The 20408-nt window shown below is 35.1% G+C and overlaps 1 protein-coding gene across 3 annotated transcripts in view; it reads right to left on the minus strand.

Annotated features, from left to right (window-relative positions):
* Positions 1–7406: 7406 nt before the first annotated feature.
* CCDC122 (coiled-coil domain containing 122) overlaps positions 7407–20408 on the minus strand; it is a 47117-nt gene continuing 34115 nt past the window's right edge. For 2 of the 3 annotated variants that reach the window (XM_055244349.2, XM_063619144.1), the window contains one exon: positions 7593–8205. In XM_055244349.2, the coding sequence (XP_055100324.2) occupies positions 8056–8205 (150 nt within the window). In that variant the 3' untranslated portion in view covers positions 7593–8055. Of the gene's footprint in view, positions 8206–20408 lie in introns of all 3 variants that reach the window. The other variant, XM_055244348.2, reaches the window with a different exon arrangement.

Consider the following 20408-nt stretch of genomic DNA (forward strand, 5'->3'; position numbering starts at 1 on the left):
TACAAATTTTGAGGACTAGCATCATTAATTTACAAGTTTACAAGTGTTTTGAGGTCCAAGGCAAAAAAGGTTATATTGACTTTAGCCTAAGCTAAAATCATTTTTACAACACTAACAATTACTTTTGATAAATTGTTACTAATCTTATATTTTAAGTTTTGATATAGTAAAAATATTACAAATATATCATGTTATTGTTGACAATAAATACTGTTCAAGTTACTATAAATTTTCTCTAACTATGATGACAAATGCTGTGGCTGATATTTTGCAATGTCACATCCTATAGATCCATACTCCTTTCTAATTTTCGGAGTTAATTGCTCTTTGTCTGCATCACACTATTATGCTAGTGTTTTTTGAGCTGTAGATGTGATAATGAATGGCTAAAAGGGAGAATTGCTCATTTTATTTTTATTTTTATTTTTTTGAGATGGAGTCTTGCTCTGTCACCCAGGCTGGAGTACAGTGGTGCGATCTCGGCTCACAGCAACCTCCGCCTCCCGGGCTCATGTGATTCTCCTGCCTCAGCCTCCTGAGTAGCTGAGACTACAGGCGTGTGCCACCTCGCCCGGCTAATTTTTGTATTTTTAGTAGAGATGGGGTTTCAACATGTTGACCAGGCTCTTCTCGAACTTCTAACCTCAAGTGATCTGCCTGCCTTGACCTCCCAAAGTGCTGGGACTACAGGTGTGAGCCAACATGCCCAGCCAGCTTATTTTAAAAGATGAGAAAGAATGGTTTGAGAGAACCAAGACGATTATAGAAGGACATAGGATCTGTACAGACATAAGTTGCTCCTGTCCGTGTCCCTGACTTTGTCATCCAGTCAGAATGAGAACAACCAAAATATTTTCCCCAAATATCACTCATTTGGTCTGGTTGCATGAGACTTCTAATAAATCTGTCTAAAAAATTGTGTGACCTCAACATAGTTGAAAAATGTTCTAAACTTTTAAATTGGGGTTTCAGAATCTAGATTTATTTATTAATTTTTTTTAAGACAGAGTCTCACTCTGTTGCCCAGGCTGGAGTGCAGTGGCATGATCTCAGCTCACTGCAGCCTCCGCCTCCTGGCTGCAAGTGATTCTTCTGCCTCAGCCTCCCCAGTAGCTGGGATTACAGGGACGTGTCACCATGCCCAGCTAATTTTTGTATTTTTAGTAGAGACAGGGTTTCACCATGTTGGCCAGGCTGGTCTTGAACTCCTAACCTCAGGTGATCCATCTGCCTCAGCCTCCCAAAGTGCTGGGATTACAGGAGTGAGCCACCGCGCCCAGCCTGGCTTGCTTTTCTATTTAAAGCAAATAAATCATGTCAAAATTACATTGAATGGGACAGTGATTAGATTTCTTTCCTTTGGCCACTGCTGGGAGTGGAACTGATCTTGGGTAAGGGAGGAGGGAGGAACAGGGAGTAGAACAATAGTCATCTCTTGAAAATAGAGATTTCAATGTGCGATTAATCTTGTAAGGCGACTTAGTTTGGGATTCCCAGAAGCAGATTCTGAGATGAAGATTCTTGAGTGAGTGATTTATTACTGAAGACTTCCCCAGAGAAATTGGTAAGGGAAGTAAGACTGGTAAGGAGAAAAGAAGCCGAGCAAGGCTGCAATATCAAGGAAAGTCCCTTTAAGAGTAGCAAACATCCCGGAGAAAGTCTTAGGTAAGAGTTTTTGGAGGCAAAAGCATGACTCAATTGGGAGAGGGCTGCTCAAAAAGGATTTTTTAAAAATCTGAGAGGATTTGGGCAAAGCAGTGACTGTGTCTGTTACACAATGTTTCAGAAAGTTTTTCTTTTCGAGGCATGTCAAAGTAAAGAGATGATAGATTCTTGCATAAGCCGGTTCTAAATGAAGAGATTATTTTCAATGACTGAGATCTAAGTTGAGGCCACTGGACTAAGCTTTGGAGTTACCACAAAAAATGAGAATTGGAGCTTGAAGATGATGCAACTTATGGCTGTGTAGGGACTGAAAAAGCTAAGGTCTGAATGAGGAAGCTGCATTTTTTATTAAAAGAGGTGAAAGAAACATGAGAGAATTACACTGATTATTAGGAAACTGTGCATGAGTAAATTACAGTGACAGATTAATTGAGACTGAAAGGCTTAGAAGATAAATAATCTAAATTAGTGGAAGGTTAGAATAAGGATGGATCTTTTTCTGAATTGAATGTTTTATATGTTTTATTCGTATGAACCACAAATTAAAATTAAAATACTATCAACATTATTTAACTGCCCAGCAAAGTCAATATTATATCTAAGTGAAGAAAATATTCTCAGAGAGGTTTCATTTTAAAGAATGACATTTGAGAGTGGCTAGACAGTCTCTGTGGAAAAGGTGGAAGAGAAAATCATATGCTGTTTTTTGCCAAGTAGGTGTGTAGGTCATGCACAGGGATCCAGACATCTGGCTGAGATCCCTGTGCATGAGTTAGTTAATACTAGGTCACTGAAGACAAAACAACTAATGCAAATTGTAGGCTTGCTATATTTTTTTCAGTGTCATATACACAAAGAAGCACTATGGATTCTGGGAGAAACAGTCTCAAAAGCATCTCAAGGAAGCCTCTCCAATACAAGCATCAGGATTACATATGTCTATTTCATGTAAAATTATGTTAGGGAGATAGCAATAGCAGATGAAGTAGACAATGTGTCTTGACTTATTTATTTTGGACAAAAAATATTTAAAAATTCATCTTAGACTGGCAGTATATTGTCAATGCCTCTAAACTACTTTGTGCTATGTGAGTGAGTAATGCTGGCAAATATCTGTAATTTAAGTGTTTTATTCCCATTTTGACATGATTTTTACACCAGAGAGCTTTGTGGGTAAGAAGCCTTTTAAAACTATTTCCCACATGACCTCTAATTTTCTTTTGGAATACATCATCTCATTAATTAAGAGGTTGAAGTCTCATTACTTCATGTCTGTCTTCACTGGATTATGTAAACAGCAACCCTGTCATTACCAAATCATATGCTATTTTTATTTTTCTAAAGATCTAGAGCTCATAGTCATTATTTAAATAGAACATTACAGAAAAGAAAAAGCAATTTGGAGAGGCCTATTCTTAGCTATGTATTGAATAGATCTATTTTTCTATTAGTATCTGTTTCAATTTATTTTTCTTGGTTTTGGTCATAGTTCAGTAATATTCAAGAGAAAGTATTATGTGGTAGCTAATGTGATATAGAAGACCCATTCCTTACATTGCCATATTTATCAGCCAAAAAAAAAAACTGCTTCCCTTAGAAATATATTATAAATTAAAATAACAGATAACATGGGCTGTTTTTGACAGGCATATATTTTAGCTTCTGATCATTAGCTTTAGTAATCATTAGCCTAGTTAGTGAAAAATAAAATATTAAAAATATGAGAAGCTAAACTATGAGCAACTAACAAATCAAAACCATGTTCTTCTGAATTCCTGACTCCCCCCCAAATAGTTCCAAATCACTATAGTATTCACATAGCCCTATTATAACATTTATGGATAAACAGTGAATTCCATGTTCAATGTCAAATAACATAGAAATTTAGAGTTTTAATTGCAATGTCCTATGTAAACTTTAAAAGGTTCCAAAGCAATTTTCATAAATGGGATTCCATTTTCCACAGCCAAAATACTATACTGACACTGACCCTCATGTACTGTTACCTATGCATTTGGGTGCCATTTATTTTTAATTACAAAATTTCTTCCCTTGATTAAATTTATTGTATGCTTTGCAATATATCAAAATGATAGATTAAATGTATAAATAAATTATTATTTATAATACAATTGAAGCTTGCCCTTGGAATCATTTTCTTATAGTTCCATGTAGCTAAAATAGGGCTTTGATTTCAACCTTGCCCCTGATGAGCTGTGTGATGAAATCTTAGGCAAGTTACTAAGCCTCAGTTTCCCCATCTGCAAATCAGGGTAAATAATATATGCATTAGACTATTATTTTGAGAGTTAAATGAAATCATGTATACAAATTGTCAAATAGGGCACAGCATACCTGATCAGTACCTTATCATTGTTTAGTGTTGTTATTTCGTATCTACAGTGTTTTTGGAAAATAGCATGATTAATCAATTGACTGGAAGAGACACAGTCTAAGAGACAATACATAGACCATTTATATTGGCCATGAAAGTGTCCATAATGGCTGACTTAACTGGCTTTAATGTGTAAAATCTGGTGACTTCCATGGTTTTTAAGATATGGCTTAAAGTAGATATCAATTTCTTTACACTGGTCAACTATAATTTGTCCATAGATTGCACATGTAGTAAGTAATATTTGAGATATTAACTGTGGGTTTTTTTTCCCTCCCTCTGCTTCCTTGCATTTGTTACCTTTTACTGATCATTTAGGTAACAGTGTCTCGCAGGCCCGGATCAGGACAGATACTACTGAGAATTCAGAAGTAATTTGTTTGCTTTGAGTTTCATATGAGGCTTTTTAAAAAGTCCACAGTAGAAACAGTATTCTTGAAATCATAGCTTTCCTTTGCAGAAGACTCAGTATTTTGAGAGTTGACATTTTGCTGAGCCATTAAAAGCACTGAGAACCTTGAAGGAATCCATTTATACTGAAATCAAGGAGTGGGGAAGAATGCATGGATAACAGGTCCCAAAGAGATAAAATTTGACCAGCATACAGACAGAAAAAGAAATAGGCCTAGGAGAGGTCTTGTGATTGGACAATGAAGCTGACCGCATTGACTAAACAATTGCAGGTACAGCACAGACTCACAATGATCCTAAACACCAGGAAGAATGGATTAGATCTCTGCAGAGGCCAGTGAGATCAGAAAATGACATTTGGTGCAGAGCAGTGTCCCTGATGACACAACAAGTCCACCAGGAACTTAGAACACTTCCATGGAGAAAAAAAATGAACAAGAGGAGGATTTTGAACTGAATATTTACCTCAAAGAGACTGAGCTTTAAAACAGAAGCATGTGTGTGAAATGCCACTAAGCACAAGAGCTCATATTCTAAGCTAGGTTCAATTATACAGAACTAAAATTAAAAATAACTTCAATTTTCTAATTTTAGAGTTTATGATTGTGTTGAAATATCATATCCACTAAATCATCAGGCTTCGGATACCTCAAATTTTAGTTCTTAATTAATCTGAAAGTCTCTATTACCTGAAATTGTTTCAAAGATAAGAAAGAACAGAGATATAGACCAATGGAACAGAACAGAGCCCTCAGAAATAATGCCGCATGTCTACAACTATCTGATCTTTGACAAACCTGACAAAAACAAGAAATGGGGAAAGGATTCCCTATTTAATAAATGGTGCTGGGAAAACTGGGTAGCCATATGTAGAAAGCTGAAACTGGATCCTTTCCTTACGCCTTGTACAAAAATTAATTCAAGATGGATTAAAGACTTAAATGTTAGACCTAAAACCATAAAAACCCTAGAAGAAAACCTAGGCAATACCATGCAGGACACAGGCATGGGCAAAGACTTCATGTCTAAAACACCAAAAGCAATGGCAACAAAAGCCAAAATTCACAAATGGGATCTAATTAAACTAAACAGCTTCTGCACAGCAAAAGAAACTACCATCAGAGTGAACAGGCAACCTACAGAATGGGAGGAAATTTTTGCAATCTACTCATGTGACAAAGGGCTAATATCCAGAATCTACAATGAACTCCAACAAATTTATAAGAAGAAAACAAACAACCCCATCAAAAAGTGGGCGAAGGATATGAACAGACACTTCTCAAAAGAAGACATTTATGCAGCCAAAAGACACATGAATAAATGCTCATCATCACTGGCCATCAGAGAAACACAAATCAAAACCACAATGAGATACCATCTCACACCAGTTAGAATGGTGATCATTAAAAAGTCAGGAAACAACAGGTGCTGGAGAGGATGTTGAGAAATAGGAACACTTCTACACTGTTGGTAGGACTGTAAACTAGTTCAACCATTGTGGAAGTCAGTGAAGTCAGTGTGGTGATTCCTCAGGGATCTAAAACTAGAAATAACATTTGACCCAGCCATGCCATTACTGGGTATACACCCAAAGGATTATAAAACATGCTGCTATAAAGACACATGCACACGTATGTTTATTGCAGCACTATTCACAATAGCAAAGACTTGGAACCAACCCAAATGTCCAACAATGACAGACTGGATTAAGAAAATGTGGCACATATGCACCATGGAATACTATGCAGCCATAAAAAATGATGAGTTCATGTCCTTTGTAGGGACATGGATGAAGCTGGAAACCATCATTCTCAGCAAACTAATGCAAGGACAAAAAACCAAACACCGCATGTTCTCACTCATAGGTGGGAATTGAACAATGAGAACACATGGACACAGGAAGGGGAACATCACACACTGGGGCCTGTTGTGGAGTGGGGGGACTGGGGAGGGATAACATTAGGAGATATACCTAATACTAAATGATGAGTTAATGGGTGCAGCACACCAACATGGCACATGTATACATATGTAACAAACCTGCACGTTGTGCACATGTACCCTAAAAATTTAAAGTATAATAAAAAAAAGAACAAGGAAAAAAGTTTCTTTTTCAAATAATTTTTGACTGTCATAAAATGTAAAATAGGTATGTCTATTATTAAGGATATTTTAGAAAACTACGTTAAAACTTACTTTTACAAATAGAGCACATTATCTTAAGCAGATTACACCTATTTTCTTCATATCTGAATTCAAAAACAAACTTTTGAATCTATAACTCAAGATGTTATCATTTACAAATATTTTGAATCCTGATATAAACTTTAAAACAGTTTAGAAAACTAGAATTTTTTATAAGTGATAACTAAACTTAGAAAGTATAATAACTTTTTAATATGCAAGTTACATTAAAATATATTTATATAATCAGCATTTGGTTCTGGCTTGTCTTCAGCTGAGTATAATGTGTACTCCCCACAATCTGTAGGTTTCACCATTTTCACTGTAGCTGTGTTTCTGAGTCATGGACCAAAGCTGATTGTGTTACAGGATAAGCTGTTTGAAGTGTTAGCCACAGTAAGCCATGCTAAGCCATAATAAAACTATTACTGTTAGACATAATAAGATTACTAATATCAGGTTTTATATCAGCTCCACTTACTGAATTTTAGGCACATAGAAAGGTAAGGAGAAAATGGATTTTAAATAATTTTTGATGCTGTTTGAAATTATTTAATCCTACAAATGAATATTTTAAAACCATATCTTCCTATTTGTTTTTGTTTCTAAGTATTTGACTCAATGGAACCATGAAAAAGGGGGAGCACTTTTATCTTGAAAGGGACAAGTTAACATTTGATTTATTGACATTTTGCCTTTCAATGAGAAAAAATATGTTAGTCTATAGCGAGTAACACTCTTAAGAGTTACATGATGTTATAACTTTAATTTAGTCACAGAATATGAATAATTTATAGAAAGAAAAGTGAACAAAGTATTTTATTCATTGTATCACTCTAAAATATCTTATTTTATAACAAAGAAAAATGATTGTTAACTTCTGGATAAAAGATAAAATGGAGTAAAATATTTGAAGCATTGAACATACAAAAACATTATTATAAATATCAATATTTATGGGCTACTGTGAAGGCAGTTGCAAAAAACAAGTTCCAATAAAAAGTTTGAAACAGACAAACATTTTAAAACAACAACAATTAAAATCATTGAAAATTCAAGTGTTTTTTCCCTTCTAAATTTTTACTTCATAGGGTAGTGAATGCAACATAAACAGGTATTCATGAGTATAATACATTTTACACACTCCAAATAGTCACAGAGACTCTTGCATTATTTTCCCGTAGACACTCCTATTGTCAGTCTACGGCTATCAAGTGTAGGGTTAGAAGGCATTTTAACAAATGGATGACTGATTTAAAAAAAAAAATCGAAGACATCTGTCATTAAGACAGGCCTCTAATAGTGGATGCTTGTTATTAAGAATCCAAAAGATTTTCTTAATGTTCTGTCCTGTAATTTTTGTTGTCATGGTCTGTGTTCCACATTGCCCTATGGCAATGTTACTCTTGCATTCCAATGCATTTTCTTAATTCGGCTGCAGTTTTTTCCAGTTGTTGAATGTTCCATTGCCATTGTCGTCTATTTGACTGAAGCTTGTTCACCTGACAATGCAAACGCTTAAGAATTGCATCATATCTCTTATGTTGTACCTATCAAAAGAAGAGCACACATCAACAGAGCTTGTGAAGTATAAATAGTAAACAGCCATAAATAATATTTTGACCACTCTAAAGAGGAAAGCACTTAATTAGAAACTATCCACTATAAATAATTATGATAAAAATAAACAGTAATTGTATAACTGTTTATTCAACACTTATTACATGTTAGATACTGTGCTGAGAGCTTTCTGCATATAATTAAATTCTTATAACACCTTATGATATGGGTATTATTATCCTCATTTTTGTGTGAAGAAACCAAAGATAAAAGAGTTCAAGTAATTTGACCAAAGTTTCATAGCTAGCAAGTGATGGAGTTTGGGAGTTGAGCAGAAGTGAAATATCCATAATGGAATACCTTCTTGTGAAGAGAGTTACCAGTGTTAAACTAAATTTGCCCTGGGGGACTCTACTTTGAGTCCCTATGTAAGGAACTACAATCTAACAGTATTTAAACTAACTGAAAGCCTAACTAGGAGTATATTTTTGTAACAACAGCTGAGACTCAGTCGACCACAGCAGCCAGCTTTGGTCAATCACAGGTGGTCCGCTGACTACACCATATTCAAATAAAGCAGACATTGAGCTGTAACCAGTTAAGCTCTTTCTGCACCTCATTTCCATTTTCTGTCCATAAATGTTGCCTGCCCACTTTGTGAAGTGGAGCTCTCTGAACCTCTGCTGGTTCTGAGGGCTGCTGCTTCTCTCATCATTCTTCTATTAAGCTCTGTTAAAATTAATTTTATTAAATTTAAATTTGTCTAAAGTTTTAAATTTATCAAATTTAATTTGTCTAAAGTTTTTCTTTTAACATCAGTTAAGAAAAATGGTTCCATTTCCCATTTCCTGTATCCAGTGATTCACTGAAACACAGATCATTCGGTCTAAAAGATCCAGGAGATCATGTAGTCCATTTCCCCGTTATTAAATAAACCATCTTTTATGCTGAGTCAGACGAGGATACACTGGAAGGCAATGCAGCACAGTGGAAAGTGCTTCATTGGTCTTTGTGTCGGGCCACAAGAACACCCAATCTTTTTAAAAAATAGCTTTATGGAAATATAATTCACATACCATATAATCCATCCTTTAAAGTGTACAACTCAATGGCTTTTAGCATATTCACAGAGTTGTACAACTGTTACCAACCACAGGTTCTTAGGCTCTCATTTAATAGAAATTGACACGAGGCTGAGCAAGTTTCCCAAACAAGGCTTTTACTGGGGGCTTATGTTTGAACACAATGGAGACAGTGCAGGAGCAAGAGTTAGCTGGCTGGCTTTCCGAGGGCAGGTCTTTGTGGTGTTTTTAGGAAAGGTGACAGGAATGTGCATGAGGTATGGGAGTGTCATTACATGCGCCGGGTGTAGGGCAGGGTGTGCAGGCACAATGAGAAATCATGCTAGTGCATACGTTGCATGATCAAAATATGATGGATAAGTTCTTCCCTGGGTGAGAATTTCAATATTATAATGAGGCATAGTGTAAAGATCAGCCATTCTTCTGGTCTTGTGCACATGCCTGCAATAAGGTTAACTCCCTTGAGTAAGATTTAAATTCCATTCCTACTCTGTTTCACAACTATCACCACAATCAATTTTAACACATTTTCATCACCTGGTACCCATTAGCAGTCATTCCCCATTCCCCTGTCCCCACACTTAACCCTCAGCAACCATGAATCTAGTTGCTCCTTACATACATTTGCCTATTCTGGGCCTTTTATATAAATGGAATTGTACAATAGGTGGTGTTTTGTGACTGGCTTCTTTCACTTAGCATAATGTTTTTAAAGGATCTATGGCATAGCACGTAACAGAACTTAGTTACTTTGTATTGCCAAATAGCACATTATATGATACACTACGTTTTATTTATCCAGTTCATGAGTTGATGAACATTTGAGTTGGTTCCACTTTCTGACTATTATAAATAATACTGCCATGAACATTTGTGTGCAAGATTTTGTGTGAATATGTGTTTTCACTTCTCAGGTATACAGTGAGGAGTAGAATTACCGGGTCATATGGTAACTCCATGTTTAACCGATTCAGGAACTGCTAAGCTGTTTTTCAAAATAACTGTAAAATTTTACATTCCAGTGTAATTTTACACACCAGTAATGTGTGAGGGTTCCAATTTCTTCACATCCTTGAAAATACTTATCATCTATGTTTTTGGTCATGGCCATTGTTAAAAGAAAAACTTCAGCCAAATTAAATTTAAGAGTTTAATTGAGCAATGAATGATTCGCAAATTGGGCAGCCCCCAGAATCAGAGCAGATTCAGAGACTCCAGGGGTGCCTCGCGGTCAGAAGAAATTTATAGACAAAAAAAGTAAATTTTGAGGTATAGGAATTGGAAGTGAGGTCAGAAACAACAGGACTGGTTACATCTCTGTGTGTGCCTTATTTGAACACAGTTTGAACACTCAGCAGTCTATGAGTGGTTGAAGTATGGCCGCTGGGATTGTCCAACACTCAGCTGTTGTTACAGACACATACTCCTAAGTTAGGTTTTCCACCTTGTCTACCTATTAAGTTAGGTTGCAGTTCATCCACTAGGACTCAAATATAGATGTACAGAGTTCTTCCCAGGCCACTTTTTGTTCGCTTTAACACTATGCTTGTGGAAGTGAAGTGGTCTCTCATTACAGTAAAACACCTACTTTTAAATGGACTGATAAAACGATAGAAAAATAGGGCTGGACAAGTTATCTATTCACAGGTAGTATGTGTAGTATTCCATTATATAAATATACCACAATTTATTTTTATTTTTATTTTTTATTACACTTTAAGTTTTAGAGTACATGTGCACAACGTGCAGGTCTGTTACACGTGTATCCATGTGCCATGTTGGTTTGCTGCACCCATTAACTCTTCATTTAACATTAGGTATATCTCCTAATGTTATCCCTCCCCACTACCCCCACCCCACAACAGGCCCCGGTGTGTGATGTTCCCCCTCCTGTGTCCATGTGTTCTCATTGTTCAATTCCCACCTATGAGTGAGAACATGGCAGTGTTTGGTTTTTTGTCCCTGCAATAGTTTGCTGAGAATGATGGTTTCCAGCTTCATCCATGTCCCTACAAAGGACATGAACTCATCATTTTTTATGGCTGCATAGTATTCCATGGTGTATATATGCCACATTTTCTTAATCCAGTCTGTCATTGTTGGACATTTGGGTTGGTTCCAAGTCTTTGCTATTGTGAATAGTGCCGCAATAAACATACGTGTGCATGTGTCTTTATAGCAGCATGTTTTATAATCCTTTGGGTATATACCCAGTAATGGCATGGCTCGATCAAATGGTATTTCTAGTTCTAGATCCCTGAGGAATCGCCACACTGACTTCCACAATGGTCAAACTAGTTTACAGTCCCACCAACAGTGTAAAAGTGTTCCTATTTCTCCACATCCTCTCTAGCACCTGTTCATCTCACTGGAGAGTGTTGGACAGTGGGTGCAGGACAGTGGGTGCAGTGCACCAATCACAATTTATTTTTCCATTATCCTTTCTAGGGATATTTGTGATGTTTCTATTTAGGGGCTTTTGTCAATAAAGCTACTATAAGAATTCATATACAAGTTTTACAAGTTTTTTAAGGCATTTTTTTTTTCATTTTTCTTGAGTAAACACCTAGGTGGAGAATTGTTTGGACATACAGCAGGTATATGCTAACTTTTTAGGAAACTCTCAAACTGTTTTTCCAAAGCAGTTGCACTATTTTATAATCTCCCCAGCAGTGCATGATCTTGACAGTTGTTTCATATCCTAAGCAACATTTGGTATTAATATTCATTGAAACTTTAATCAGTCTAGGGGTAAAAAGGTGTGAATAGTATCTCATCTCATTGTGGGTTTGATTTACGTTTCCTTGGTGTTAAGGGTGTTATACATCTTTTCACGTGTTTATTGGTCATACTATGTCTTCTTTTAAGTTCTGTTCAAATCTTTAGCCCATTTTTAAAAAAATGACTGTATGACTTTATCATTGGCTGATAGGAATTCTTTCTTTATACATCCTGGATACAAGTCCTTTGTGCATATACATGTGTTGCAAATATTTTCACTTTTGTGATTTTGTCTTTTCATTTTCTTTTGTTGTTGTTGTTGAAGCGGGGAGGTCTCACTTTGTTGCCCAGGCTGTACTGCAGTGGCATGATCACAGATCACTACAGCCTTGACCTCCTGGACTCAAGTGATCCTCCCACCTCAGCCTCCTGAGTAGCTGAGACCACAGGTGTGTGCCATCACACCTGACTAATTTTTTTAGTTGTACAGACAAGATCTTACTGTATTATCCAGGCTGGTCTTCAACTCCTGGGCTCAAGACATGCTCCTGCCTTGGCCTCCCAAAGTGCTGGGATTATGGGCATGAGCCACTGTGCCTAGCCCTTTTCATTTTCTTAATGGTGTCTTTCAAAGAGTAGAAGTTTCAAAGTTTGAGGTCTAACATATCAATATTTTTCACTTACGGTTAGCGAAGTTTGTGTACCAAGAAATCTTTGCTAACCCAAAATAATGAAGCTATCCTCCTATAGTTTCTTCTGGAAACTTTAGAGTTTTAACTTTCACATTTAGATCTATGATCCATTTCAGAGGAATTTTTGTGTTTATTGTGAGGTGGAGATACAGGTTCATTGTTTCCTCACCGATAGCCAGTTGTTTCAGCACCATTTGTTGATAAGACTTTCCTTTCTTCATTGAATTGCCTTGAAAACTTTGTCAAATTGACAAAATATGATTAATTTCTGAACTCTATTCTGTTCCATTGGTCTATTTATTCTTTTACCAATACTACAGTTACTTGATAAGTATAGCTTTATAATAAATCTTAATATCAGGTAGATTAGGTCCTACAAATTTATTCTTCTTTTATAAGGTTGTTTTGGCTACTAGATCCTTTGCATTTTCACGTAAATTTTAAAATTAGCTTGTCAATTCCTGGAAAAAAATACTTAGTGGGATTTTTATAGAACAATGTTGAACCCATACATCATTTGAGGGGAAAGTTGACACTAATAATATTGTGTTTTCTAAACTATGAACATAGGATATCATTCCATTTATTTAGTATCTTTAATTTCTCAGGAACTTTTATTGTAGTTTTGCACATTTTTTCACAAAATTCATTAGCAAGTATTTAATGTCATTTAGTGTTAATGAATAAAGTTTTGTTTTATTCATTTTACTTCCTCATTGTTTATTGCTACTACATAGAAACTACATAAACATGTAACTGATTTTTGTATTTTGACCTTTCATCCTATGAGCTTTCTAAATTCGCTTACTGGTTCTATTAGTCTTTTCTATTTCTTAAGATTTTCTACATAAACAATTATGCTATCTGTGAATAATGACAGTTTTACTTTTTTCTTTCCAATCTTTATGCCTTATATTTATTTTTTTCTTATAACATTGATTAGGACCTCCAGAATAATGATGCATAAAGGAGGTGATATCAGACATCTTTGCCTTGTTCCTAATCTTAGGGGAGAAAGCATTCAACATTTCACCAGTAAGTATGATACGTTGTTAGCTATAAGGTTGTTTTTTTATGATAAATTCCCTTTATCAAGTTGATGAAGTTTCCTTCTATTCTTAATTTGCTGAGAGATGTTACCCTCAGAAAATTTGCTACTCTCAGAAAATTTGTTGAGAGTGTTGAATTTTGTCTAATGCTGTTTCTGAAACTATTAAGTTGGTTATATCTTTTTTACTTCTGTCATTTTGTCACTATAGTAAATTACATCATTTGATTTTTGAAAGTTGAATCAGCCTTGTATTCTTAGGATAATCCAGCTTGGTTATAATGTATTAGACTTTTGGTATATTGCTAAGTTTAATTTGCAAGTATTTTGTTAGAGACTTGCATCTATACTCATGAGGGACATTGGTCTGTAATTTCTTTTCTGATAGGATTCCTATCAATTTTTTTTTCTTTTTGTATCAGGGTTATGTTCACCTCCTAAAATGAGTTGGGAGGAGTTTCATCTTCTTTTTTCTGAAATAGTCTGTTTAGATTGGGCATTGTTTTTTCCTTAAATATACGATTAGAATTCACTAATGAAAATGTGTCAGTTGGAGCCTTATTTATGGGAAGAGTTTTTAAATATGAATTCAATTTCATTGATTCCTACCTCACACCATTCATAAAGCTTAATTTGAAATGGATCATAAGGCTAAACATGAATGCAATTTCTTCTTGTGTTATAGTATGTTTTTTTTTTCAAGAAATTTGTCTGTTTGTCAAATTGGCAAAAAGTTGTTCATAATAGGCCTTCATCACCCTTTTAAGTCTACAGAACCTGGAGTAATGTCCTTACTAATCTCTCTCTTTTCTTGATCAGTATTGCTATGGGTTTCTCAATTTTATTACTCTTTTCAACTTTTGACTTTGTTGATTTTTTTATTGTTTTTCTATTTTCTATTTCATTGATTTCTGTTATTTACCATTTAATTCCTTCTATTTACTCTTTGCTGAATTTATTTTTCTAGTCTGTGATGGTGGAAGCTTAGATAGTTGATTTCAAATCTTTTTCTCTTTTCTATTACAGGCATTAAAAACTTAATTTTCCTGTAAACACTGCTTTAGCTTCACCCCATAATTTTCCATATGTTGTGTTTTCATTATCCTTCAATTTCAAATGTATTCTATTTTTTCTCGTGATTTCTTCTTTGACTCATGGGTTATTTAGAAGTATGGTCAATTTCCAAAAGCTTATATATTTTCTAGCTATCTCAGTGTTACTGATTTCTAATGGAATTCTGCTGTGATAATAGAATTTCAACTTTGAAATATGTAATCTAGTATATTGTGTGTCTTGGTGAATGTTTCATGTACACTTAAAGTGTAATCAGTAGTTGTTATGTGGAGTGCTTTATAAATATTAATTAGGTTACGTTGATGGATAAGTTCTTCAAATCTTTTATATGTTTCCTGATATTCTGTATTGTTCTATCAATTACTCAAAAAAGTTAAGATATCTGATATGACTATAGATCTGTCTCTTTTTTTCTTTGGTTCTGTTTGTTTTTGCTCATGTATTTTGAAGCTCCGTTATTATGTAAATGTACATATAGAATTGTTATTCCTTCTTGGTGAATTGACTGACCCTGTTTAACTTGGTTAGCCGTTCTTATCTTGAAATCTACTTGATATTAACACAGCTACACCAGCTTTTTAAAGATTGGTGTATTCATCGGTTATCTTTTTCCTTTTTTTAACTTTCAAACTATGTGTGGCTTTATATTAAAAGTGCATCTCTTCTGAAGAGGTTATGCTTGCCACTTGATTTATTTTATTCAGTCTAATAATTTTTTCCCTTTTAATTGGAATGCTTAGTTCATTTACATTTAATGTAACTAATGATATTTTGGGGTTAAAGTCTACCATCATAATGTTTGTCTTCTATTAGTCCCTTTTGTCCTTTTACTTTCTTCTTCATTTTCTGTCTTCTTTTGGATTAATTGAGTATTTTTTGTTGTTCCACTTTATTTCTTCCTTTGTCTTTCTAGCTATGCCTATACCTTTATGTATTTTTTTAAGTTGCTCTAGGAATTTTAATATATTCTCTTATCACAATCTGTCTTCAATTAACATATCAGTACATGTAAAAATATAAGAATCTTACAACAAAAAGCTATTCTTGATATATATCTTACTCTACATGTTATAAAACCCAAAATCCATTATTGTTTCGATTTTAAAGTGTCAAATGACTTTTGAATCACTCAAAAAAAGATTCATCTCTTTATCTACATATTTTCCATTTCTAGTCCTTCCCAGTATCATTTCCTTTCAGCTTTAAAAACTTCCTTTAGGCTGGGCATAGTGACTCATGCCTGTAATCCCAGCACTTGGGGAGGCTGAGGCGGGTAGACCACCTGAAGTCAGGAGTGCGAGACCAGACTGGCCAGCATGGCAAAACCCCATCTCTACTAAAAATACAAAAAATTAGCAGGGCATGGTAGTGCATGCCTATAGTCCCAGATACTGGAGAGGCTGAGGCAGGAGAATCGCTGGAGCCCGGGAGGCAAAGGCTGCAGTGAGCTAGACTGTGCCACTGCACTCCAGTCTGGGCAAGAGCAAGACTCCATCTCTAAAAACAAAACAAAACAAAACTTTCTTTAGCATTTTTTGTAGTGCAAGTCTACTGGAAACAAAGTCCACCAACTGTTGTTTATCAATACATTTTAAAAATTCAACTTATTTTTTCAATTCTCAGATTTCCATTTGGTTGTTTTATGTGATTAAAATCCTCTCTCTTTACCCACAATATCAATCATTATATGCTTCTTTTAATTATAAAATGAAAAGGATGTTTGTATATCCACTATAAACATCCTGTAGAATGTTTAACATACTTATTATAGTTTTCTAGTCCTTGTCTAACAACTTCTGAGTCAACTGTTGCTATTTTTATTGGTTGATTCTACTCTTAGCTATGGATAATATCTGTCTTTTTTCTTTTTTTTTTTTGAGACGGAGTTTCACTATTGTCGCCCAGGCTGGAGTGCAATGGCACGATCTCAGCTCACTGCAACCTCTGCCTCCCAGGTTCAAGCAATTCTCCAGCCTCAGCCTCCTGAGTAGCTGGGATTACAGGCGCCCGCCACCACGCCCGGCTAATTTTTGTATTTTTAGTAAGACGGGGTTCCAACACGTTGGCCAGGCTGGTCTCAAACTCCTGACCTCCAGTGATCCACCCTCCTTGGACTCCCAAAGTGCTGGGATTACAGGCATGAGCCACGGTGCCCGGCCAATATTTTTCTTTTTCCTCACATTGAGTAATGTTTCATTACTAACCATTGTGCACATGCTGAAAATTCTGAATTTTATTACTTTCCTCTGAATAGTGTTTTCTTCTAATAGTCAGTTAAATTACTGGTGGATCATCTTGAACTTGTGAGACTTTGTTTTATACTTTAAGTTAGAGTACATCTATTTCAATTTTGTCCTTAGATCTAGGTCTTGCCCTTAGTCCAGCTTTGTTTTAGTTCTTAGTTACAGATGTGGTCTTCACTCCTAAAGTTTGGCAGTTGTGGGAATTGGGCAGTTGCTATAGTGGGCAGATGCTGAAATCTCTACTCAGCTTATAAGCATTCTAATTGTTTCCCAGCTGTGCTCCTTGGAATTTTATCCCTCGTGTGTGCAGTTTAAGTTACAGCCAAGTTTTTGAGGGGAGCTAATATGCAAATTTGGGGCTTCCAATAAGGAAAAATTCAACATTTACTCAACCAACCTCATGAAGGAGTAAGAATCCATAAAACAGTATAAAATTATTTCAGCTACAAGATATTATTACTATTAATTGTGTTCACAGTTATTGAGAGAAAGTATTACGTAACAGAAAGAGCACAGATTTTATCTCATGACCCAGTAATTCTACTTCTTGGTGCAAAGGGTTTGTTTATTATGTTTGCTACAACATTACTTTTAATAATGAAAAAACTGGAAACCACTTAAATGTTCACCAGTTGTAGCATGGCTAAATAAATTAAGGTATGGCCAAACTGTGGGATATTTTGCAGCAGTTAAAAATAATTAGGTAGGCCAATTTGCACCAATATGAAAAATCTATGAGACAGATTGTTGAATAAGTAAATCAGTTGCAAAATGATACATATACTACATTTACATAATATTCTTCCATCCACAGGGGTTTGTGTTTGTGTGTACCATTAATAAGAGGTTTGTGTGTACCATTAATAAGAGGTGAGAGTAATGAGAGAGAACAACATGCTAGAAGGTGGTATAAAAGGAACTACAGCCTTTCTTCTAACATGTTAATCTTTTTTAAGGAGAATGTATTCCTAAAAACAAAAACCATATTTAAAAAAGAAGTGGGAAAATAGAGTCCAACAGGTTTGGATTCATATCCTACTCAGTCATTTATCATTAGCTATATAGCATTGTGCAAGTTATTTAAATTTTCTAAAATTTTGTAAGACATGTTATTATGGGGAATTTAAATAGGATAGCCTATATAAAATGCTCCAAAAATACCAGGCATTCAATAAATAATAATAGATTTAATAACATTGGACATTTCTTCTTATACTTTCTATAAAAGAGAATAATTAGTTACTATATTATCTTTGCATCTACCTGAATAATTCTTACTTTGCCTTCAGATCAGCTTTTTTCCCTTTGCTTCTTTTCCCTTTGTTGAGACAGGGTCTTGCTCTGTTGCCTAGGCTGGAGTGTAGTGACACGATCTCCGCTCATTGCAACCTCTTCCTCCCAGTCTCAAGCAATCCTCCCACCTCAGCCTCCTGAGTAGCTGGAAATACAGGCACACACCACCATGCCCAGCTAATTTTTGTAGTTTTAGTAGAGACAGTGTTTTGCCATGTTGTCCAGGCTGGTCTCAAACTCTTGGGCTCAAGTGATCCACCCACCTTGGCCTCCCAAAGTGCTGGGATTACAGGTATGAGCCACCATGCCCAGGCTCTGGGTTTTTCTCATAGGACTGGCTTTCTAGTTGTGTAATCATTGCTGTTGCTGACCTCAATAAATGAATGCATCTGTTAATTATATAGCTGTGTATTACATCATACTAAATTAAATATGCTTTGTTCATCACCCTTAGCAGCTCTTAAAGTGTACACAATTTTCCCCTATTCTTTTAAATTTTAAACTCATGCTGTACAAAATTTAGGCAAGAGTAAGCCATCAGTGCTTTACACAATGTCTGTTATCCCAAAGCATTGCTTGCAGCATTCATCATTTGCTAAAAACTTCTCAACTGCTCCAGTATCCTTTGTCTGAAAACTCTTGGATTTGGAAATAACACTTTTTTTTTTTTTTACCTTGAACTAGAAACCACTGATTGTTGCTTAATGTGTTATATTTGAAGCTTTGTGTTTGCATGCCTTGTATTTTGCTTCCCCAATTTTTTGTCAATGACTCATAGCTTATCTTTTTTCTCCACACTATCTTTAGTTCCTTTCTTCCAAAATATATGAAGACAGACAATAGATATTGGGGGGGTAGGACATTTTGGGAATAAATATTTGAAAAGGCTTTTTTCATTCAGATATGGCCTAAAAATACTGAAAGCATTTATTTGACAAGAAAACATTGATATTCAAAAAACCACTTTTTATTTTTATGAACCAAAAAATGTAAAAGCGAGATTAATATGAGAACTAAAATATGTAAAGCACAATATTTAAAAGAATTAGAACAAAATAATGCTGTAGTCCAGGCAAAAGATGATTATTGAACTGTAACAAGGCCATGGCTAAAGATATTCAGAAGGGATAGAAAAGAGACTCCAAAAAAGAAGTAATAAAAATCTTTTGGTATTTGAATTCATCTTCTTTAAAAACTGATTGTTTTGAGAAGAAGGTTACTCATATTAATGATCAATTCTCATCATGGAATAAATAAAATTATTGACAAAAACGTAACATTTTAAGACAATGGTCTGACTATATTGGTCCTTCAGCTTCATAATTTGTTGTGGAGAATCTTTAAGTTCTTAACTTTTCATTTTTTTAACTGAATTGAGGACAACTTTTAAATGAATTAGAAGTAATAGAATTAAAATGAAAAAGTTCAAAAGAATCTTAACAGAGGAGTCCCTATTATGAAAACTTAAAAAGTTTATTAAATTTCATGACAAGAAGTTTTATGATGGAAACATCAAAAAATGGAAGTCTTAACCTCAGTAACATTTCCACTAAATCTAACATTAGTGACAACTTACATCATCCTTTACCAATTTATACTACTGCTGGCAAGATGAAGTAGATATACTTCAGTTACCTATTCTTCCTGATAAGTAGAACTAAAAGCTCTGGACATTTTATATAAAACAAACATCAGAAGCTCATGAAAGTTAGAAGAAGGCAAACTGTCTAGGGAACCTCAAGACCCAAGTACTGTCATGGTTTTTCTTCTTTCCTCATATATCCCAGAGAGGATTCTGGAGAAGATAGCAATCTGGAAATGCCAACAAGTACAGACAAAAAGCCCTAAGTAAAATTTGTTATATCTGGCCAAAAGATAAGGAAAATAGCAGCTTAGTGAGACAGAAAACTTGTAAGCAGTAACTGTTTTATTGAAATCAAACACCACAGAAAAAACTATAGCCCCTCCAACACTCATGCCAGCAAGGGCTGGGTGGAAAGCCTAAACTTCTACCATTGCAAGGCTGTAATGAAGTGCCTA

This window comes from Symphalangus syndactylus, chromosome 15 (genome assembly GCF_028878055.3).
Source record: "Symphalangus syndactylus isolate Jambi chromosome 15, NHGRI_mSymSyn1-v2.1_pri, whole genome shotgun sequence".
NCBI lineage: Eukaryota > Metazoa > Chordata > Mammalia > Primates > Hylobatidae > Symphalangus > Symphalangus syndactylus.